This window comes from Rousettus aegyptiacus, unplaced genomic scaffold, assembly GCF_014176215.1.
Source record: "Rousettus aegyptiacus isolate mRouAeg1 unplaced genomic scaffold, mRouAeg1.p scaffold_m13_p_7, whole genome shotgun sequence".
Lineage (NCBI taxonomy): Eukaryota > Metazoa > Chordata > Mammalia > Chiroptera > Pteropodidae > Rousettus > Rousettus aegyptiacus.
Genome location: NW_023416310.1, coordinates 44,594,550 through 44,618,347, shown reverse-complemented (window position 1 = coordinate 44,618,347; position 23,798 = coordinate 44,594,550). Strand labels below are relative to the sequence as shown.

The following is a 23,798-nucleotide window of genomic DNA, read 5'->3' as shown; positions in this document are numbered from 1 at the left end:
TGTGAATTCTCCTTATTTATTAAAATGCAGAGAGTTTATTGAGACATCTTTGCTTACTACTAACATGTGGTTGCCTAAAAAGGAGACATTGTAAATTTACAAACAGCTGTGGAACCTGGGGGTGGCAGAAAAAGTCATAATCCTTGGGACAAGGAAACAAATTCAGCCTCATCCTCAGCTGTGAGTGAAAAATGTGTGCGCTAAGGTCCCTTTCCTGAGATCATTTACAGCTTATTCAGGGAGTGAAAAGTCAGTATTGAGTTTAAATAAAAATGGAGCTAAACTTTTCGGCAGCAGCTGTATGCACAGGAAAAAGGAGGAGCCAGATATTGAACAGGGCACAGGGGAGGGCCTTGGAGTGAGTGGGATTGAGCGGAGCGCCGCGCTGAGAACCCAAAGGAAGGATATGAGTAGACTGGAGGGTGGAGAAGGCAGAGCCAGAGGTAGGATGTGGCGGCTCTCCCTTCCTTCTCTCCACTTTCAGCCCGGGCCTCCTCCCCTCCAGTTCCTCTCCCATCTGGGCCTTCACATATGGCATTCCTTCCAACCAGAAGGCCCTTTCCCTCACTGCACTAGGCAGAACTTATCCTTCAGGTATTGGTCGAATAGTCTCTTCTTTTTGAAAGTCTTCCTTGATGCCCTAGTCTGGGTTAAACTTTGCTCTATATTCCCATGAAACTCCAGCCTGCCCCACACCATACCACTCATCACATTGAGTGACAATTAGTGCTTTTCCGAGTACTCTAAAGTACACTCCACAAGGGCAGAAAACTTGCCTCATTCATACAACACTCCCACTGCCTGCCTAGATTGGTGCCTGCTATAGAATAGGAGCTCAGGACCAAATTTTCGAAAGAAGATGTACCTTGTCCTAGATACAGTGTCCGTGGTTAAGGGGAAGGCAGGAATCAGGGAGTGCCAAAAACATGAGGTAATTTGGGAGCACAGCTCACTGGGCAGGAGGCCAGGCCAGAGTGAGAGGGCATCAGTGGTTATATCCTCCTGGGCAGGGTATAAAAATGGAAAGGAGTTGAAAGGACTGAAAGGTTGGGTGGCAGGGACTAGCTCTGCCTTCCAAAGTTGGGTCTGGTTCTACTTTTTCCTCGAGAGATCAAGCCCAAACATAATTCCCACCCTCTTCTCCTGGCCTGGGGTGAGGACTCAGGGAGAGCCAGGCAGTATATGGCTGCTGGTTTCTGGTCTTGCCACTTCCACTGATTTCCTTCGTGACCTTGAACAGAACAGGAACTTATTATCTGAGCCTCATCTTCCAAATATGCTAAAAGGATAAAAGGTGGTGATTGGGGAGAAAAGGAAAAATGAACTAGGAAGTGCTTGCAAGTCTTTTCATCACTTTTCCAGACCTCAATGTCCTTATCTCTAAAACAAAGAAACTGGGATTATGTGGAATCCCCAATGCATTCCTGATATTGAGGGTCAGGTTGAGGTGGGATGATCATGGAGATGCTGAGAAAAGATGGGGGAAAGTGTGAATGTTCTATAGTGGGTTGACACTCCGCACTGCGAATTCTGGAAGGCTATCTCTTAGGTCAGATTTTGCCATCTATGATTCAACTGAACAATTTCAGGCCAGAACAGAACTCCCTACTGGCCTGGATCAGGATGGTTCTTGATGGAGGCTTATTGCAGAGTCAGACTGCCCCTAGAGATGATCTTTCAATGCCCTCAGCTGGAGGAACAGGTCCATGGCAGCCAAGTGGCTAGACATAAATATCATGTTTGAACAAAATAGCAAACTTCTTAAAATGTTACATACTTGGGTGAAATTTTGACCCTAGAACCAAGCCCTACCTCCCTCAATCCTGATTCTGTTTGGAAGGAAAAAATGAGGTCAGAGAATTTGAACAGGGGTGTCTTTATTACCCACCCCTGTCTTGTTCAGCCTCTGTATTTACTTCTCCGTTTGCTATTTGCAGCTTGATAGCAGGACTTGAACTTCTGTTGCTGCAGCTGTTTGGGAGATGAGGTAACTCAAAAGTGAAAGTCCTAAGAGAAACTATAAAATGATGATGACGGTGATGATGATGATCAGCGTGGGAGTGTGTATGCGTGTAGAAAAAGGGGTTTAGATTGTGAAGGATTGGAAGAGAGAAGGAGAGGAGAAAGAGGGAGAACCCTCAACCATATCAATTGCCTCCAAATCTATTTATTTAGAGTGACCTCCTAAATAAGTTGTTGGGACGGAAGTTGTTGCAATAAATCTCAAGATGGTATATTTTGCAGCATCAACTTTAGGTTTGGCTTCTCTGAAAAAAGTTTACTTGGCAGGTTTTGGGTGCAGTTTGGTTTTTGCTGTGACAGAGGGTGCCTTGAACTTTTTATTTTTTAAATTCAGGGAAGTAAGCCAAGAATTCTAAGTACTCATGTCCCTCTTCAATGGGACATTGAAGGAAAGATTTCCAAGGGTGAGAACTGAATAAATCCTACTGGGAATTTAAACATCCAAGGAAGTTTCTGTGCCAAAATAAATCACACCCTCTAGGAACATTTCCTATAATTTGCTTTTCCCCCCTCCTTTTTTAAAAAATGATCTGCTCTTACAAAAGTTTATAAAAGGTCAGGAGTCAGTGGCCAGCAAATTGGACGTTCTCTCTAGATTTTTCGGGGACTAACAGGCTGGTGTCAGACACTGACAGAAATTTTGAAGACTTCTGTTTCCTCAATGTAAAAAGCCAGTGTAAAGCTTATTGTCTATTGTGCAAGAAAAGATCTACCTTCACATAAAGACTTCAATTTGAAGATGATTCGATTTTCTTAGTCGCTGTTGTTTTAAACATGAGACTAATTTTGAGAAGTTTTCCACACACGTTGAGATGTAACTAAACTTCTCTGAAATCAATTACAGTGTTCAGGAGGAAAAAAGGGGAAAAAGTCTATTTAAATTATTTACAACTTGTCATTTTATCGCATCCTGACAATACTCAAAGAAGTAGGGATTATGAGATCACTTTTATGTATAAGGAAGTTGAAGCTCAGTGAGGCTGGTTAACTTAACTAAGGCCACGAGGTAGGGATTTAGCTTTAACTGAGATTTAATTTGGGCCCTCCGGTACTACAACGATTGCTCTCTTTCTTCATGCCACGCTGCAACCAGTTTTAGATAGTGCTACCTTCATCTACATCTTTTCATTCCGTGTCACCATTAAATTCAAGCCTCATGATCCTTGCTGGAACAATTGCAGTAGCCTACAAAGTAGTTACCAATACAGTAGATCCATTATTTCTAAGCTTTGGTAGAATGACTTTAATCTAGCTGTTCACAAGATGTTTGTGGCCAAATTTTGCACATACATTCGAAACAACAAAAAACTCCATTAATATCTAGTCAAATCGGAGCTGTGTAAAACTTCTGAGAAACTTTGTTTTAGATTAAATTTCTTAAACTACAACTGAATTTGGTACCATACTATTTATCCCAGATGAAGATGAGTTCACAGTGGTTACGGAATTAAGTCTCAACGTTTTAGTCTGACCATCAGGGTGATAAACTTTCAGCCATGTTCACCTTCCATCTTAAGGGGCACCTCCACTCCAGCCCGAGGTATCTCTTTGTTGCTCTGCAGACTGGCCATGGGCACTGATGGGCTGCAACTTGGTCCCAGAAACCTGCTGCCTTGGCCCTTCTACATCCTGCCTGCTCAACTAAGTCTCAACTTTCCTTCAAAGCCCAATTTGAGTCCTACTGGTCCCTGAGGAAACCTCCTGTCCTCTTGGGCTGCCAGCAATTGTCCTTCCTCTGTTCTCATTTCCTTCAGCTCTCTCTTGGTCTGCTCAGGGAGCTACCTCAACTGCCATTCATTCTATCTTCTCAGCCAATCTGTCCATTCTTTGATGTCGGGACCTTGTCTCACACTTGTCTGTTTTTTTCCACAGAGCCCTTAATGGACTTGCAAATTTGAGAGCCCCGAATTCAAGCCTCTTACCAGTTGTGTGTCCTTGGGAATGTTAACAACTTCCCCTGAGGCTCAGTTTATGCTCTGCAAAATGGAGATCATAGTAATTCTCATAGTTATTGCGAATGGGTTTGTGCTTCTGTAACCATCTGCAGGTGATACAACGCTTGACCCTCTCTTCTATTTCATATCATATGCTGAACTGCAGGAAGCCAAAATTAAGGCCAATTCTAACTGGTATCCTTAGTGCCTGGCCCAGTGATGGGCTCTTAGTGGGAGCACAATAGATATTTGATGGAAGCATGTTTGAAGGAAGGTAGCCAAACTGAAGGGGGAAGAAGAAAGGGCTAATGCAGGAAATGCGAAGGAGGGAGAAAAGGGGAAGGAACAGGGTGCACATTCTCCGAGTTTGCTTATGTGGCAAGAGGCTCCTTTACTTTCAAAGGACTGGGCTGAGGATGCTCTCTCTCCCTGGAGAGAACTTGCCCAGATCACTCTCACCTCTGGGACAGTAGGGAGACTTGGTGCCCATGTGACCGGCAGCTCCCTTATTGGAAACAGATGTGCAGACGGCAGCAGCCCTGAGGCTGGATCTCCGGAAGAGGATTTCACAACCTCTGTGCTTCAGATGAGTTTCAAACATTGTTTATGTACATTTATGTGTGTGTTTCCTGGGTCTCTTCTGATTGCAAGGAGGCCCAGCGATGCAAAACAAACCCACTGTTTCTTAGTATTTTGTTCGCGCTGACAGTAATGGAATGTACCAGCCTCCTACTGCCAGATCTGGAAGAAACCAAGAAACTGAAAACAAGGAAGACATCCAACTTCATTGGGTTTCTCCCAGAGCTCGTGATGGGGTCAGAGTTTAAGTTGGGATAAAAATGACTGGAGAGGGTTTGGACTAGTCGATACATTGACTGAATTAAATCCAGAAAAGACATATAAGGCAGAGTTATATTTTCCCTTTTCCATCCTCTTTACCCAAGAAGTAGCAATAACACCGCAGCCGGAAGCTATGTTAACCATCTTCTTGGTAAAGAGACTGTTGCAAGACTTAAAGGTTGTAATCATTCATTTTCCTTATGCGTATGAGACATGGGCATGAGGTTTCTAAAGAGTGTGGAGAGTTGCCTTCAAATTGTTTCCAGAAGGAAAGAGTAGATGCTGCTCTGGCTGAAAAATAGAGAATTGAACTAGGTCCCTGATTCTCAAACCTGGCTGTTCATTAGAATCACCTGGGGCAGATTTTAAAACCCCAATGTCCAGGCCTCACCTCAGGTAAATTAAATAGAACTTTTGGGGTGGGGCGCTGGCATCGGCGCTTTAAAGCTCCCCCAGGTGACCACAGTGTGCAACCAGGTTGAAAATCTCTGGACTCCATGAACTTCCATGAACTGTGAAGTTCTCTTATATTTCTGCATTTGAAATTAGTAATCCAGAAAGAGAAATGTCTGCAGATGAGAAGGATTTCTCTGCACTGGTTGGGGCTTAATATTTAGATTTAAGCTAGAACAGTTATTCCCCCATTGTGTCAACAGGCGTTCTATGGAGAAATACTGGAGAGTAGTGGCTTGGTGGTCAAATGGGTATAGAAATGTTGACTGAGAATCCCACAGTCTCAGGTTTGGAGGGACCTTGAAGGTCATCTAGTTCTATTTATCTCACTGGTCCTTAAAGTGTGGTTTCCAGAGCAGCGGCAGCATCATTATCTGGGAGCCTGTTTGTAATGCTAATTTCCAGGCCCCACCCCAGAACCACTGGGTCAGAAACTCTGCGAGTGGGGTGTAACAATCTGTGTTTTAACAAACCTTTCCATGCTCAAGTTTGAGAACCTGCTGCAGGAATCCTCTGCTATATCTTAGCCTCAGGGTTTACCTGTGTGTGTGTTTTTTTAAATTATTATTATTTATTATTATGATTTATACCTACAGTACCTGGTCTTCCTAGGTGGTCTCCCATCCAAGTACTAACCAGGCCCAACCCTGCTTAGCTTCTAAGATCAGACATCGGGCTTGTTCAAGGTGGCATGGCCATAGACCATGGATTGTGGCTCAACTGGGGCACGAACCCAGGCCCTTCTGCATGTAAAGCAGATGTGCTAACTGCCACATTATGGAACCATGTTCAGGGTTTAACTGGTTTTACCCCTGTTTGATATCAGGGAGCTCAGTCATCTTGGGGACAGCCCATTCTGTTGCTGAAACTCTCATCCTTCGATTCTTTAAAATGAAATCTGCTTCACTGTAACTTCTACCTGTGACTCTCGTCTGTTCTTTGGGGTGACACAGAGAAAATCCAGGTCACCTTTCACACTTGAAAGAATTTAAAGTAATGTTCCAGGACTTCTGGTTTAATATGGCTGATTGCTCCTGAAAGCACTTTCTTCAAATTTATAATAAATACCCAAGAAGACACAGAAAAGGTGCCAACTCACATTACCACAAAAAAGTAAGACTGAGGAAGTAGAAGTAGAAGAAGAAGAAGAAAATTTTTGTGAAAGTTTATGTTCTCCTGGAGTAGGGAAGGCCATTCTAAGTTTGACATCAAAGGCAGAAATTATAAATATTTATAAGTTTGGCTATAAAATTATAGCTAGCTTCCAACACATTTTTAAAAAATTAAGATGTAAATAAAAAACTAGAAAAAACTTTGGCTATGTGTATAGCCAAATGCATAGTGCAAGGTAATGCATAACACAAGGTCTGACACATAGTAGGTTCTCAAAACATTTGATTAATAAATGAATAAAGATGAATTTAGCAAGTGAACATATAAAAATCAATGCTAAAATATCTATAAGAAAAATGGGCCAAAGGCATGTACAGGCAATCGACAAAAGAAAAAATAAATATTTGAAAATTGTTCTACCTCAGGGACAAAAAATGCAAATTGAATTAGCACCTACCAAATAGCTAAGTTTAATAATATCGGCGAACATCTGGAGATACGGGCTTTTCATAGATGCTGACACAGGGTTAATACACGAGTGTTTCATGAGGGCGACTTGGCAATATGTATCAAAGCTTTAAAATTTTGGCACGCTGTTTGTTCTAGCAGGCAGCTGGACTCTTATCCTAAGGAAACATACATGACTGTGCACACTAATTTGGCAACAAGGATACTGATTAGAGTTTCATTTACAAAGATAAACACGGAAAGAAATGCCCCCAAAGAGGAGACAGGCAGAAATATTATGTCACAGATAATAGACTATGACATGACCATTAAAATGATATTATTCAAGGAAATGTAATAGGATGAAAAAAATTATTTCTTGAATATAGTTAAATGATTTAAAAAAGGGTTACAAAATGGGATGCATAATGTGATGAGCAAGTTTAAAAGCTCTCAGGTGCCTTTAAGTCTTTCTCAGACTGAATATTCCCGATCCCTTCCACCATTGTCCTTGAAAAGCGAGCAAATCTTCTGACCCAACCTCAAGGAGTGGGCCAGGTGTGTAGGAAGTCTTGGAGACCATTGTGGAAAATGCTAATGGGACACAGTTTCTAATTTTCATACTTTGTTTAGTCTCCGAATACACTCTGCTTTGGCAATGCCCCCTTTACCATGGGTCTGGACAGAAACATTTTGTTTACAGGGATATCATGAGGATAATGAAAAACACTGCCAAGACGATTATTCACTAGGTATAGAGATGATGGGAAAGGCACTCCAAGCAGAAAGTAGAATATGCAAAGGCACAGAGACTCAAAAGCTGCTGGCATGTGCAGGGAATGGTGAGCAATTGTAGGAGGCCAAAGCGATTCGGGGGCATGAGGGAACCTGGGGCAGGTAGCAGATGAAATGAAAAGAGAGGCCTTTCTAAATCAAGCTAAGATTCTGTGCTTTTTCCTCATTCTTATAGGTCTGAAGCCTTGGAATGGCATGTTGAGATTCATGTTTTAGAAAGAGCACAGCAGTGGCTACATATGAGAAGCATGTATGTGGGAGGTGGTTTAAGCAAAGGAGACCATATGCTTAGTGAACTATTTGAATTTAAGGATCAAATGTGTTGCTGGTTTGCTATTTAAAGAAGTTTCTTCTGGCACTTTCTCTTCTATGTTGGCCCAGGATTTCCTGGTGGGCTCCAAGGAAAAACAGGACTGTGAATCTACCCCAGGCAGAAAGAGGAAGAGAGGTAGTGGCAGACAGAAAGCATTCAGGTCTCCTGCTGTGGTCCCATTCCTGTTTTCCCTGACCTGAGGCTTGGACAGCTCTGATGAGGTAGGCACCCATCATCCCAGGGAAGGGTGTGGCTCTGGGCTCAGGCCTCCTCCAACCCTGTGCTCTGCGAAGGGGCCTGTAGGCGCTCAGCTCTTTCAGCAGCCGCAGAGGCTCTGTTGGTGAGCCCCAGTCTGCGTCTGTAGGGCTGGGAGGGTTAACTAGAGGGGTGGATGGGGGCAGATAGAAACAGAAAAGGAAGAATAACCAGGTTTCTGGGAGGTCAACATTCGTTTGAAAGAATTGGGACTGCAATTGAGAATGTAATTAGGTGATTTTTGTTTTTGTTTTTGTTTTAAAGGAAAAATTCAGAACCTGTGACTCTTGTTCATGAGCACATGGCTGGATGTAGTCATTTTGAGTTTATGGAAAATGTGGTCAGCCCCATAAATCACTGTTGAGGAGTTCTTACAGAGTCATCACTGTGTAAGTAACATAGGTCTGAAGAGTGTTTCCCAAGGGAATGCAAACAAAACAGGAAAAGCATATAGACAAAGCTACAATATAGTTCTTCCTTTCCTGGAATTCTTTCCTGAGTTGCCATAAGGCGGTTCTCAATTTTTGTTCCTTACTAATCTATGATCTTTCTTGTGTAACTCTGTGTGTACATCAACATTTTTGTGGCTATCTTCATGACTACAAGGACACAATTCTCTGCAACTATTTCTCCCATGTGTCTTAAAATTTTAGCAGGATTTCTATTTATAAAACCTATTTGAAAGTAGGCTGGACAATCATAATTTGTGACACCCCTGAGCCAACTATATCCTAATTGTTAGATCTCCTTTACTTCAAATCTATTATTTTTTTTTGTGATTAGAGAATAAAAATTCAAGGTTTCTCAAAAGCATACAGAACATCTTCAAACGTTAATACAAACTTTCACTCAAAAGCGGTAAATAAGAGATTCAATTTAGATGTGATTCATTAAAGGAAATCCCATCCGTTTTCATTCTATTGTTGCTAGATTTATCCAATCAGCATTTTGCCTCTAAACAATGTTGATTCTTTCACATCCGATCATATTTCTTTTCATCCTTCCTTTTTCCTACACCCTCCTCAGGTCTCAGGTTGTCTCAGTTTATGCATTTGTTTTGGTCAGCCTGGTCAGTGGAGAATGGAATGTAAACAGATTTAGCGGAGATGTTTTCCAGTTGTTCTGAAAGAAATGGGCTTGTGCACTGGACCAGCATGTTCTATCACAAAAGACAGTACTGCTGAACTTGGATTTAGGTATCTCACTGTCTTTTTAAAATCTGTTAAGATGAGTCTCGTGAATGCTAACAAATTTCTTAATTTTCCACAGAAATCAGGTGAATAACTTATAAGGCTAAATACCACCCTGAGTATAAAGTGTATGGCCTAGGTTCATGTCTGTTAACAGTAGAGTTTGTACTTTAAAGTTCGCTATAGCAACGTGTTCTTGTTGACTTTCACAGACCAAACACAAATTCCACACGGCATGAGGGCCAGCATTTCTATGACTTGGTTTCTTTCACGTCATACTTGCTTGCTGTCCCCACCACAACCTAGAGTTGGAATAGCTAACTTGGCAGTATCTTGCACAAACGATGACACTTTAGACCAAATCCCCTCAGCCACAAACCACCCATTGTCACCATTTGCGAAGGAGACGGGCCTGTCTAACAGGCTCTGCTCTTGTGTTTTATTAGTTGTGTTGTATCGAAGAGTGGGCAGGGCAAAGATGTGGGTGTATTTGATACACATCGATTGCAGTATGGTTTGAATTTTGCGTCACCTCCTCACAGTAGAAAAGCACAAAGTAAATAATCATAATAATATCTGCCGTTGATTGAGCATGACTTTGAGTTTATTGTTGGGCCAGATGCTTTACAAACCTTACCTTCTCCAACCAGCCACATCGATGACATAGTTATCATCAACTGCTTTATAAAGATGAAGCTCAGATCAGAGAGGTTAAGTGTCTTGTCTGGAGTTAACTTCCAGCCAGGAAGTGAGATTCAAACCAAACTCTACCTGATTTGAAAGGAGCTCTAAGTTGGCTTTATTCTGCTTTTGGGTGAATGTGCCTAATTCCCTGAAAGGTGGATGGAAGATGCAGGTTGCCGATAGTTAAGGAAGAATTTAATTCCAAGCTTTGCTCTGTAAAATGACTAGAAGAGAGACTCTCTCTTACAGGAAGACATAATAATGGTGTGATTTCAGCAGGACTGAGGTTGTTTCCAGCATTGATACTGTCTGAACAGAACAAGCAATTGAGCTTCTCTTGTCCTCAGTTTCCTCATTTACAAAACAAAGACATGGGCTGATGGTTTCTCAGGTCCTGCTGGCTCCTCTCTGTAACTGCCCTTAGTTGGAGAAGGTAAAATCTTGGTCCTGGCAGTTTTGAGGCCAAATTCTCACCAGAATAGAAGGTCTGGTGCTGGACCATTTGGGCCCAATGCCTGCTGGAAGATGGTGAGAGTTTTCTGTGGCCCTTTTTCCCTTGTGGCTATAGTGTCAAGTTTGTCACCACTGTCCAATGAGCCCAGGGAGCAGCAGGCCTTTCTCTTGGGGCTGCCCAAAGTCAGAACCAGCCCTTCTTTATTCACTCACCATACCTATAAATTAAATTCAAGTCCTATGGTGTTAAACTCAACCTATTTCTGTCAAAATCCTTTTCAGGAAAGCAGTCAAAACTCAAGGTCTTGTAAAAACCAGGACTTTGAAAATTAGTATCTGATTTGCCACAATATGAGATAATGCTAGATTTATCTATCTGGAGTTATTCTAGCTCTACAAAGACAGAGAGAGAGAGAGAGAGAGAGAGAGAGAGAGAGAGAGAGAGAGAGAGAGAGAGAGAGAGAGAGAGAGAAGACTGGGTGTGTGTGCCACCATTAATGAATCCTACCGTGTCTCCCGGCTGTGGACGCATCACGGACACACGATCATATCCTTTCCTGAGTAGGACCCACAAGGCATCGAGTTTTCCCTGAAATAAAACAAATGTACCAAGATTACATTTGAAAGCAGACCAGAGGCCAGCACAGACAATGTGAACTTCCTGTGCCTCTTTGCTCATGTGAACAGCACAGCACCAGCAATGTGGTTGTGACAGGATAAGTGACTTTCCAGTCCCTATATTCAGATACGTAGGGGAAGAGACACCTCACAGAGGACCCTGATGCTTATGCATGATACACCTGAAACTTCAGTGCAGCCTCAAATTTACAAACAGGGAATGCATTCAGGCTGTTGGCTTTTGCCCTTGTCACATTTCCGGGCATATCCTAGTACCACAAGTCCATCTTTTCAACTTTCACTAAGATTTTGTTTTTGCCCCCCATTCGGCGCCCAGAGTTCACAAATGAAACAATGATGACAGATCCAGAAAAATTACTAAACAGAAGTGTCTACAGGGCAAGACCACTGCAAAGTGCCCTGGGTGCAGATCTCTGGCTGTCCGTCCCCTAGGCTTGCTTGGCAGCTACAACTTGCTCAGAAATCCAAGCCTCGGAAGACAAATACCAAAAATCACAGATTATCCCAAATCATAACTTCTTTGGAGTTGTAGGTAATGGGCTGAATCTAAGAAGAGGGTCTTCGCAGTGTATGATTAAGGCAGTCTCATGCCTCTGGCCATTCTAGTTCCCTAAACATACAGAATAGAGGCTGGTTTCTGCTATTGCGAATACTAAAAGAAAAAAAATGACATTTACTTAGCTTTGTTCTTAGTATTATCCCAGTTGGTAATTCCATCAACAGGCAGAAGTCCCTTTTACTTTGTCTTACTTTTCTTCATTGCTCTTGTGGTAGGAAGAATCCCACCCCGTAATCGTCTCCCCTACCCGCCCCCCAATCAAAATGACATCTTGTTCTTTGGAACTTGTGAATGTTATCTTCCATGGCAAAAAAGGACTTTGTAGGAGTGATTAAGTGAAGGATCTTAAGATAGGGAGATTATTCTGAATTACCTGAGTGGACCCAATCTAACCACACTGATCCTTAATGGAGCGAGGAGGAAAGGTCAGAGTCAAGGTAGGCGTTGTGCCCACAGAAGCAGAGCCAAAGCGATTCGGGTCAAAAGGACTCAACCATTGTTGCTGGGTTTAGAGTTGGAAGAGAGGCTGTAAGCCAATGAGTGTGGCAACCTCTAGAATCTGGAAAAGATAAGGAGTTGGATTCTCTTCTAGAGCCTCCAAAAGGAAAACAGCCCTGGCCTCACATTGATTTTTATCCCAGTGAGACCCATTGTAGATTTCTGGCCTCCAGAACTGTAGGGTGATAAATTTGTGTTGTTTTGAGCCACCGAGTTTATGGTAACTTGTCATAGCAGCAATAGGAAATGACTAGAGCCCTTATCGCTCCCTGACATAGTCTGTGTTTATTTGCTTATGCTTGCCTTTGCCAACCGGAATGCCAGCTCCATGAAGGCAGAGATGTCATTAGTTTTGTTAACTGCTGTGTGCCCAGCCTCTAGGACAGCATCTAATGCTCAGTAAATACTCGTTGGATGAATGAATGCATTTAGTGCTACTAATTGCTGGGCAAGGTATTTTTACATGTGTCTTCTCTATTCATTCTCCCAGCAGTACCAAAGGGCTATGGAGAGAAAACGGAGGGTCAGAGAGATCAACTAACCTGCCCAAAAGCACACAGCCTGTCCACTGAAGAGGTGTGACTGGACTGCATGTCTAATTCCAGAGCTCCTATATGTTCTATTACACTGACTATGGGTTCTTCCTCATGTCGATCTCCTGGCTGGAGTGTTTTAATTTAGATCCTTTAAAAAAAAAAGAGTTTCTAAACTATAGGTTGCAACTCCTCAAGCCCTCATGAAACAATTTGTGTTAGGACCAGCATTTTTAAGAAATGAAATAGGATAGAAAAGAAAATTTAAAGTTAATTCCACATGGTGAGGATAAGTATTATTTTGTGAAAAATCTGTTTCCGTTAAATGTGGATAGTATGTGTATGAGTGTGTGTATATGAATACATGCATGAACATGCATAGGCAAATACTGGGCCTACTGAGGTCTCATTCAGGCATGTTTGAGAACACTGATCTGGAAGAAATCTTTGAAGGATAGGATTTGAAAGGTTGGGGGTATCCAGGGAGTTCAAGTTTTTTGACATAAAGTTTTTATAGTGGGTTTTAATCAGATACAAAAAATATACTCTTAAATCTTTATCAACTGTTGCTCAAGTTCTTGTGGGTTAAATTTTGTCTGGCTAAGTGTAGTGTTTCTTTCTCTCTCTCTCTCTCTCTTTTTTTTTTTTTTTTTTGGCAAAGTATTTATGAAAGCCTCTGAAAATATTTTGAAATGACTTTAGAATACTGGATAGAACTGTTGCTGTGTTCAGCATGGTTTTCTGCATTAAACCATTTCAATCATCAGTGAAATGTTTTCCTTTAAGGTTCTTTGGGATAAGCATTTATATTTCAGCATATAACCAGGTGGGTTTCCTGGAAGAATGCCTCTTTTTCTTTTTCTTTCCCTTTTTTGGGGGCTCTGTCAGTATTTGGCTTTGTAAATCAGCCCACACACAGTGTTCTGTGCTCTAGTCACTCAACCTCTTGACAAATGAGGAGCAAGGAGATGGGGCTGAAAGAAAATTTGGCTGTTGAAGGCATGTATTAATTAACTCAACAGAAATTTAAAGGTACATGCAGAGCAAAAGAGCAAAAGACATCTAGGTATATTACACCAGGAGAATGGGTCATAGAATATGTTTTTTGCTGTTGGTTTTTTGTTTTTGTTTTTTTTTTCATTTGTTTGCTTGTTTTTTGGTGGCAACAGATTATAGTGTACAAAATGACTGAGTTTTATTCTGGGTCTACTCCTTATCAGTTGTTCAGCCTTGGACACATGGTTTCATCTCCCTAAAATTAACTTTTCTCATCTTTAAAATGGAGATGATAATATTGTCCACCCTATAGACTTGGTGTAAGGGTTACAATCAGATACTGAAGTTAGGTACTTGTCTCACTGAAAGTATTCATTAAGTATTATCTATAATCACAGTAAAGTCATTAAAATGGCCATTTGGGAGGCTCCATAGAAGACGGAAAAGGATGTAATGCAGAATATAACAATCCAATAATTTGAACTTTATAAGCACATCTCTACCTGCCCTTCCTCCTGTTCTCTTCCAAACCCACTTCCTTCTTTTCCTCAAGCTGCACTTCTTTTTTAGCATGGTGTAGTCCGGCTTCCACGGAGGAGTTCGGTGGCTCCAACGCTCCCCGAAACTGTTCTTGCTAAGGCCACCTGTGGCATCCTGACTGCCAAGCACCTTGACCATATTTAGGCCTCATTTGACTTGATTCTTCTGAGAGATCTGATGTGCAGGGCCTCTCCCTTCTGCACACTGTCCCTTGGCCTCTACTGTTCCTCCCTACTTCTCTGATGAGTCCTCTTCAGCTTCTTTTGCTCTCCCCTCTGCCTCCACCCGACACAGTGCTGTTTCCCTCAACCCCTCCTCGTCTCCCCCAGGTCAAGTGCTCACCTGAGTACTCTTATCTAGTCTCATGGTCCAAACTTCCCCTTTCTGATGATGCCTCACAAATTCCATCTTATTTTAGTCTACTGTTATGCTCTGGATCTAAGTATCCAATTACCTACCAAATGTTAGTTGTAAAGCAGACGTATGACAGGTATTGAAAAAACGAACATCTCAAATTGTACTATCTTTCTCCAAACCTGCTCCTTTTTTATTTATTTATTTTTTTGGTTCATGGCACCACCATCCATCCCACTAGATGGACAAGCCAGACCACAGAATCATTTTCACCCCGTCTTCCTCCACCACCGCCTCACATGCAATTTCGACCATGTCTTGTGGGTGTTCTCTCTGCCATCTCTCCGACTTGATTAATGACAGATTTCATTGCTGGCCTGAATGAATGCATTTCACTCAATAAAAACATATCAGAAAACATCTCACTAGTAGTGTGAATTTGGGCAAGTTACCTAACCTCTCTGTGCCTTAGTTTTTCCATTTGTAAAATGGGAGAAATAGTAGTTTCTACTTTTGAAGGTGGTTGTGAGAAATAAAGGTGTGAGTACATGGAGAGCCCTGGATTTGTGCCTGCCTTGTGGTACATACTTCATCCAGGTGAGCTGCTGTTATTTAACCCTCCTGGCCAAGGTGAGACTAGCTGGTTCCAGTTATAGTCTCAGTATTCTGAGGTTGGCCCATCCCACAAATTAACTCAAAGTCCCTTCTCTGTGGCAGAGAAAGCCAGCTGGGTAATCTATATATCCCTTACCTCTTACTACTCCTACATCAGATGGCTTTTTATGCAAGAGCTGAAGTAAGCTTTAGAGTAAGTATGTTTACAACCAAGAAGAGGGTAAAAATAACTCTCTAAAGTCAAAGAGAAATGCATAACAAAGGCTCTTGGGCCTTGATTTTCTGAATGTAGGCAGAAGCCTGTCATTTTAAGACAGTAGATAATGGGCCTATTAATGGCATCCCTTTGGGGCCAGAGGAGCCTCAGAGAGTTCTTCCAGCTAGTCCCTGGGCTTTACTCAAAGCCTGGGGAGGAGCCTTTGAGTTGACTATACTACTTATCTTAGGTTAGATTTGAGTGTCCAGCATGCACAGGCTTCTCCACAGGATTTCAAGACAATGGTCCTCAGTCCCCAGGAGAAATGCTCAATTAACTTCTGTGACGCTCAGAGATTTTCAACCAACTTGGGGACCCTAGAGTACATTAGCTGACACTTAAAAATATAGCTTTCTTTCATATAAAGTTGACATGTTTTGACTATAAAAATGAGAAATTTATGAATTCTAGGCTCCCAAACCACATCTCAGCCTCAGACAAAAACTTTTATTTTTTCTTTTTTTTAAACAAAAACCTCTGATACATAAAGGCAGACGAACTGGAAGTTCTATGTAAACTCTAGCTTTCGTTTTTTCCTAAACAATAAGATTGTGCAAGGAAGGTTTATGCTGCCATCATTCAAAGCACCCTGGTGCATGGCCATTTCAGCTGGGTTTCCTTTTCTTTCCTATTTATTTATTTGTTTACTTATTTACTTACTTATTTATTTTTTGACCAGGCAGCAGCTGTGTCTTCTCTTCTGGTTTGTCTGCCTTAGCTAAGAGGAAGTTAGTCAGAGGTTGAGAATTTTGAGGGTAGTTCTACTTACAGAGCTGTTATAAACTAACATTGAAATTTTTATACTTGAAAATATATGGTAAATATAGTGCCTCATGCTTCCTCTCAAATGAAATAAATTAATGCATAAAGTTAGAAACTACCACCCCCCTCCCCAAATTGGTAATTTATGTTTTGTTCTTTTTTCTGTTGGTCTTTGTTTAAAAAATGTTTGGAGCCTTTCTAACAAGTAGCCAGAGAAGGACAAAAAAAAGTCTATTCAACATTAACAGCACATCTGACAACATTTAAAGCTTCAGCACATCTTACTGAGCTACATACAGCTTCTTCCAGCACAGTTTCATGACTAAAAGCTGCTTGACTACAAGGTCAAGGTGATAAAGCCAAGGACGGTAGGTGGGCCTCACGGAAAATGAACAGAAGACCACCCCTTCCTAGTAGCACAAGCTGGTCTGGCTCTCTTGCAGAGAATAGCCAATCTGTCTGGCTTCCCATGGCCTGGCTTTTGTCCTTCAGCTGTCATTTCTGTCATTTATTGTGGATGAGCTACTGGAAAAGGAGAAAAAATAGTTTCTCTGAAGGCTGCAAGGCTTCCAGCAAAACTGAAACAATCCTGGTTTTAATCTATCTGATGGCCATATATCTGGGCATTACTGGTCTGAAATGGTCAGACCCAATTTAATGAGAAGCATGGGGTGCTATATATCCAGGGGGTGAAAACCAAGCAAAGGAAAATTCAGGCCAAATAGTCATGAGCTTGGATGAGGAAAGGGCGAAGTGTGGTCAGTGCGGTCAGTGCCTTTAATTAGACTGGGGGAACTGTGGAGAGAAGCCTACTGTGGACTCCTTCTCTAAGTGAGTTCCCACTGGGTTTGCTTAGGAAATGTGCTCACCTGCTTCTCTGCTTCTGAAATTTATTTCATGGAAAGTGTGGGAAAACTGAGTCAAATGCAGTACATTAAAAGGTGTATATGATTCTGACCGCTTTTACCAGGGAACTAGGTGTCTTCCCAGTAACCCCTGCAAGTTTTGCACTGGGTAGAGAGAGGCGTTCTCCCAGTTTATAATAGGGGCAGTGAGTAGCTTGGGTAGCCTCCATGAGCTGCCTGCCCCCATCCAATTTCTGCATTTCTCTGCTTTCCTGGCTCTATGCCTTGGAAGCTTCACCTCTTCGATGGCATTATTAGTTTCCCTTTGGTTTAGCCAACAGGTGTCATCAGACACCTGCTCCCTCCCTGATCCCCAGCCTCCAACAGTGACTGCATTCCCATAAGGCAGGGGTCTGCAAACACTTCCTGTAAAGGGCCAGAGAGTAAATATTTTAGGCTTCATAGGTCAAAAGGCAAACTCAAGGATATTATGTAGGTACTTATATAGCATTTAAAAATTAAAAAAAAAAAATACATTCTTAGGTTGTAGGCCACATGAAAATAGGTGGCATGACAGGTTTAGATCGCTAACTCCCTCTCTGTGGCCACAGCTCCCATTCGGTGGCCTCTTTCTCTAGGGCGCTGGTTCCAGTAACACCATCTTTCCTCCTTGCTCTTCAGGCCTCAGGGTATAAGAATGCTCCCTGCTGCTGCTCCCTGGGTGCCTCGCCATTGCTGAAGTTTCCCTTCAGCCCCGCCCATACCCATGCTAGTTCGACCCTTTTGAATGTGCCTTCTGTTTCCTGCCAGGACTATGACAATTCCAGTGACACATTTCAGGAGGAGGAAGCAAAGTTTATGGTACTACACGAGGCTAAATGTTTTTTCCAAGGCCTAGCTATGTCTGTAGGCAGGACGGCTAGAACGGGGCTCATCTTGGAACATGCATTCATGTCGAACAGCATGAACTGCAGTTCTGGTAGCAGGTCTGCCCTCCTTCTGGACAAACAGTACACATTATGACTTTTGAGTTCCTTTCTGTGCTTTCGTTTTCAAACTTCCTTGTCCCTACCCTTCCCTCACCCCACCCGGCCCATCTCCTTTCCTCGAAGAGATGGCAAGAAGAATGTCACCTTCCTTGAACTAAGGGTGCCAAAGAGATCTGTGTGGGTCACAGGAGATACTCTAATTGGCACGATGCTCTGGGAATGGTTTCATACTTATATCCTATGCCTCATCTCTTTAATAACAGGTGGTAGACTCTCCACTCTGTGCCAGGTACAATGCTGTTTATTGGCATTCAAAGTGAGGTAAGCATAACTGGGACCTCCAGGGAGTCACATCTGATGGAGAGAAGACTCATAAACATGAGCAATCGCACCAGGGCATTGTATGTCTTCCACCTAAAGTGGGCTGAGCAAGCGTTGGCATGAGCTGCTCCACCAGCAAGAGGGGCGTTTACACTTTCTCATGTCCTAATGAGGGAGTTCCGAGGTGCCTAGTGAGTCCACCAGCATCATAGGTCTTTCCCATCCAGCTGTTTTGGTGATTCCTTGAGATTCAGATACTTAGCCACTTAGCATTAACCCAGCAGTTGTGCCTGTGGTAAAATGGACTGTGAAATCTAATATAGGTCTCCTGAAACTCCTGACAAATCATTGAGGTATGATCATGGCCTCTTTGCCAGGCACCACAGTTCCTGCCCTCAGGGAACATCCAATGGAAGGCTGGCTGGGACCTTTGGTTACAATTTCTTAACTGGGCTTGTTAAAACCCACATCGCTGGCTCCTACCCCACAAACTGCTGATTCAGTAGATCTGGGTTGGGGCCTGAGAATGTGAGGAGGAGGAGGTCTGGAGCCGGGACCCTGGAGGGAGTGGTAACTGGGGCAACAGCAGGGTATCGCTTAGGGGGATTGGACGTGCAATTTGAAAAGGGAGGCACTGGGGGAAAAGGAGTTCCATTTAATAAAAAAAAGTGAGCAAGTCGTGAGAGCCAGTCTGCCTTTGAAAGCATTTTGTGAGACTCTGGATCATTAGGTTTGAGACATTAGGCCTAGGAATCTGTGTTTTTAAAGTGCTCCCAGGTGCTTCTGAGACTTGACTGGGTTTGAGAACATTTATGTACTTGGCATCTGGCAGCACCGGGCACCTAACAGATGTACAACAAAAACTCATTGGATTGATACTTATTCCAAGTAGGTGTTGGGAATATCCTTAGATGTCCATATCCCTATTTTTTTTCATGAAACACAGTCTTAAACCACCAGTTAATAAAGGAATAACATACTTTTAAGCAGAAATTAGATTCTTCAAACAGAATTAATGTTCCCCAACATCTGGGTTAGAGAAATAAAAACCCGGCTATAACTAAATACGTTGTGTTAGTCACAGGTACAGATTGCTGCAAATAGCATCATAGAAAATCTCCCTTCTTCATCTCTGAGATACTGTTTGGCTCCTTCCTGTTCTGTGGATGCATGCACGCCACTTCATGTTCTACATCAGAAAATAATTAGAAGCAAACAGCTGTTAGTCAAGCAAGCTATATTTTGCTCACATCTTTCCAGAATTCAACCCATTGCCCCAGGGGTCTTATCTTAAAAAAGAATCTCACTGCTTTAGACACAGCAAACCGAAATGAAGATACATTACAATTAGTGTAGGCAAGAGCTGGGTCAGCTGGGAAGAGGCAGCTACCAATAAAGTTTCATTCCACTGTTTAAAATGGTATTTCTTTTGATTTCATAGGAAAGCTGTTCTAAAATCAGCAAATAACTCAGATAATGATGAATATCATTTTTACTGTCATTGGAACAAGGATAAGGCTGTGTGTGCGTGCGTGCGTGCGTGTGTGTGTTGTGCATGTGTGTGGTTGTATGAGAGCTGGCTCTCATACTGAGTCTTTCACTTGAGGCCTTGGAATTGGTCCAGTTCTGTTTGCAGCACAGAACTAGAGCCTGTAGACCTAAGTTGGGGTTTTGGGTTCCAGACCTGGGCAGAATAAGGACTTTGTTTATATCAGTTTTCTCCTGTAGAAAAATGGGAGTGGGAACAGATTTTCTCAGAGTCTTTCAGCTATAACTTTCTAGTTATGTCTGACAATTGCTCATGGGCAAGGCTGAAGAACAAGGGTGTTGAATGAATCTCATGAATTTAAAGACATTTGTGCCCCAGAGGAAGAGAAAAGAGGCTTTCAGGAAGCAAGAACTGTCTCCTATGGCTTAAACTTCCTAATAAGCTAAAGCGTTTTCAGCTCTGGGGCTTGGGGCAGGTGGCGTGGGGGTGCAGAGTGGGAAGAGAGATGGTAGAGATAAAAAGGCTTTATTCATAGCCAGATAGAGTGAGTCCTAGATCCATGGCTGACACAATCCACCAGATTGTCCTGATACACTGGCAGAAGGCTCGGATAAAGGAGAGTGGACTTATGTTCTGGCAAGAGGAATAGAGACTAGGCTTCAAAGGGAATCCTGCCATTTTCGTTAGTTGATGGAATTGCCTACCTATGAAGTTATGAGATGTTATAGAAATTCATAAAGATCTTCTGAGGTTATAACCCAAGTCATTTGACTCATATTCCACTCTCATTCCACTGCTTTGCCATGGTGATTTTTAAAAGCCTAGTTCTCAACCTTGATAAGGCAGGAATGGAGAAAGGAAGTACTTTTAAGTCCATGAGTTTAGAAATTTGTTCCACTGGGATAATCTGGAATTTGGTTTGACATTTCATCATGCCCAAAAAGTCTGATTCTTATTATGTAAGTGTTTTCTCGGCAGTGAGGATGGTTTTTTTTGAGTGGAAAGAGACACACCTTGATCGGAGAGTACCACTTCCGGGGAGAGGAGGACCGACGCATGTTGTTGTTGAGATTTCGAGGTTCAGGGAATTCATACTCCTGCTCTGGCATCTTGACTCTTGCATTCTTTGCCTTTTCCAGCTTAGCACCTTCTTCTGTGGAGCCCTTTTCTCCCCAGCGAACCTAAATTAAATAACATACAAAAGACAAAACAAGAAAATAAAATATAATGCCCTGGAGAATGGGGATCACACACATATATGTGATGTACAGTGGGAGTGCTCCTTAATCCTCAATTCCTTTGGGCTTTTAGGGCCAGAGAAGAGGTAGGTGTGCATGAAGGGAAAAGGGGAGGACTGAGGGAGCAGAGAGAGCACGCGACGTGGGTGAATACCTAGGAAAGGAATTGTGCAGGCCGTGGGGACAGCACGTGCAAAGGCCTTGCGGGCCCAGGTAAGAACTCTGGATTTTAGTCCAGTGAGAGAATAAACCTTTGGGGATTTTGAGAAGACGAGCAAACGGCTCTGACTTATGGTGGGCAAGATATGAAGGTGCATATTTAAAAAGCTGCACCTGCTACCTCTCCATCTGATGCCTCGCAATCCACATCCCCGCCCGACCTCAAGTATGAGTGTTCACCCGTTTGCTTGGGTTCTCCAACACCGAGTGGTCAGCACGTAGATATGAGTACATAAAGTTGTCCTCTTACCTCCATCCTTTTAATGCCTCCAACACCTCGCCCACCATAATAAGAGGCATCGACTGTAGGCCACTTTTTCTTAGGCAGACCATCATCATCTTCTTCCTGCATTGTGAACATGAAGAAAGCAAAGCACCATTGCTGTATGTATGTGTCTACTATGCCATGTGAACGGGAGTAGACTGCCTGGGTTAAACCCCAGGGTTGCTGCTTACTGGGGCTTCGGCAAGTCACTCACCCTATCTAAGCTTATTTTCCTTCTCTGTAAATCAGGAATAAAAGCATTATGTCTGTTAAGGTTGTGGCACAATCCTGGGACCTGTTCTCTTCTGCATTTCTACTGGTTTGTAGGGTAACTCATCTAATCCCATATACATGCCAATGACTTATTAATCTGCTTCTTCATCCCTGACTCCTCTGAACTCCGATTGTTGACAATGACCTCTCCTCTTGGCTAATAAACATCTCAACAATGGCACGTCAGAAAAAGTCCTAATTTCCTCACCTTAAACATGCTGCTCCCTCAGTCTCCCCACTGCCCTGGAAGTCACTCCGGAATTCCCTTTCTCCTCCACTTCTCCTCCCACACTCAACCCTAATTTGTTGACAAGTTCTGTGGACCCCACTTGTAAAAGATAACGTATTTGTGACTTCTCCAACTTCACCTTCACCACCACACCACCATGCTGGTTCTAAGTCCCCCTAAGCTTTCTCCTGGGTACTGCAACAGACTAACTGGCCTCTCTGCTGCCCTCTTATTTGCCTATCGTCAGTTCTCCACAGAGCCAACAGAATAAAATCCAAACCTCAGCTCTGCTCTTCGAGCTCTGGCCTTTGCTCACCTCTCTAGCCTTCTTCATCACCACACTTTCCTCCTCCCTGTACTCCAGGCTGCTTGTCCTCTTTCTGTCCCTCAGGTATTTTGAGCACAGTCCTGTCTCAAGGTCTGTGCACAAGCTGTCCCCTAGTCCAGGGATGCTTTTCCTCTGGTCTTTTCATGGTTGAATCCTTCTTACCACTCCTTGGGGAGGGTTTCCCTTGACAACCTTCTAAAACAGCTCCAGTCCCTTCATCCTATTGATTTGTTTTATTTTTAGTTACAGATCTTATTATCAGTTGACATTTATTTATTGTCTGTCTTTCCATGCTGGAATGTAGGTTCTATGGAAGCTTCTGTTTAGTTGTCGTGTTTACCACTGCATTCTCAAATTTTAGAACAGCACCTTGCATGCAGTAGGTGCTCAAAGATTATCTGTTGAATTTACAAATAGATTAAAATAAAGCAGTTAACGCAGTGTCCAACTTAGCTCAGCGACAGGAAGTTAGCATGTATTAGATATTTTTTAAGACGAAAGGGGAAAATGAGAGAAATTTGCAACTTCATGAGAAAGGGAAGGATAATTGGGAAAACTGCTCCTCATTTCAGCACTGTAATTATTCATGTTGTGGGGAGAAAAAGATCACCATCTACAGCCAGAGAGGCGTTTAGGGTGGAGAAAGCAAGCTGAAAAAGGGGTCTGAAAAGCAGGACAATGAGCCAAAGAAGATGAAACTACTCAGAACAAGCCTGCTTCCCACAGTCTTGTGCTGGTGGCACTAGGGGAATCGAACACTCAGGGCGGAGTCCCATGTAGGGCTACCACGGGGTGGAAAGGGGTGTCCCATGCCAGAGGCAAGGTACACAGCAAAGGCAAGTGGTTGGCGGGAGAGAAACCAGAGCCAGAGGTGACAGACAAAATAGTGACACATTAACACACCGAGATTCCCTAGGTGACCTGCTGTGCTTGGGATGGGCAGGTTTCTTAAAAAAAATTTTTTTTTAATTTAATATACCTTAAAGGACAGTGAAAAGAGCAGACCAGAGGACTTAGAACATTCTGGCAGCTGACATTTGGGTGGGTCTCTCTTTCTCTCTCTTTTTTAAAACAGATTTGTCCTTGCTCGTATAGGACTGTGAGTCCTGAAAGCAGAGTGGTTCCTGTAGACCCTGTATTCTAGGTCTTGTACAAAGCCTGGTGCACAGCAGGTGCTCAATAAACACGTACTGAATTTGCAAAGACCACAGGTGAATTTATGCAGCTTCTGCCATGTGCGTGCCAGCACTCTTCCAAGTGCTTTTCATGTATTAACCCTCTAGTCTCACAATGAGCTGTGAGGTAGGTGGTCTATTCTGTCCATTTTAGGGAGGAGGAATAAAGAGGTTAA

The 23,798-nt window shown here is 42.8% G+C and overlaps 1 protein-coding gene and 1 pseudogene across 2 annotated transcripts in view; both read right to left on the bottom strand.

Annotated features, from left to right (window-relative positions):
• ANTXR1 (ANTXR cell adhesion molecule 1) overlaps positions 1-23,798 on the bottom strand; it is a 201,201-nt gene that overhangs the window by 36,244 nt on the left and 141,159 nt on the right. Inside the window, exons 15-18 of one of the 2 annotated variants that reach the window (XM_036225087.1) lie at positions 21,603-21,698; positions 20,909-21,076; positions 10,972-11,088; positions 9,388-10,937 (exon numbers count right to left, since the gene is read on the bottom strand). In XM_036225087.1, the coding sequence (XP_036080980.1) occupies positions 10,893-10,937; positions 10,972-11,088; positions 20,909-21,076; positions 21,603-21,698 (426 nt within the window). In that variant the 3' untranslated portion in view covers positions 9,388-10,892. Of the gene's footprint in view, positions 1-9,387; positions 10,938-10,971; positions 11,089-20,908; positions 21,077-21,602; positions 21,699-23,798 lie in introns of those variants that run through there. The other variant, XM_016128442.2, reaches the window with a different exon arrangement.
• On the bottom strand, positions 5,837-5,952 carry LOC118605647 (annotated as a pseudogene).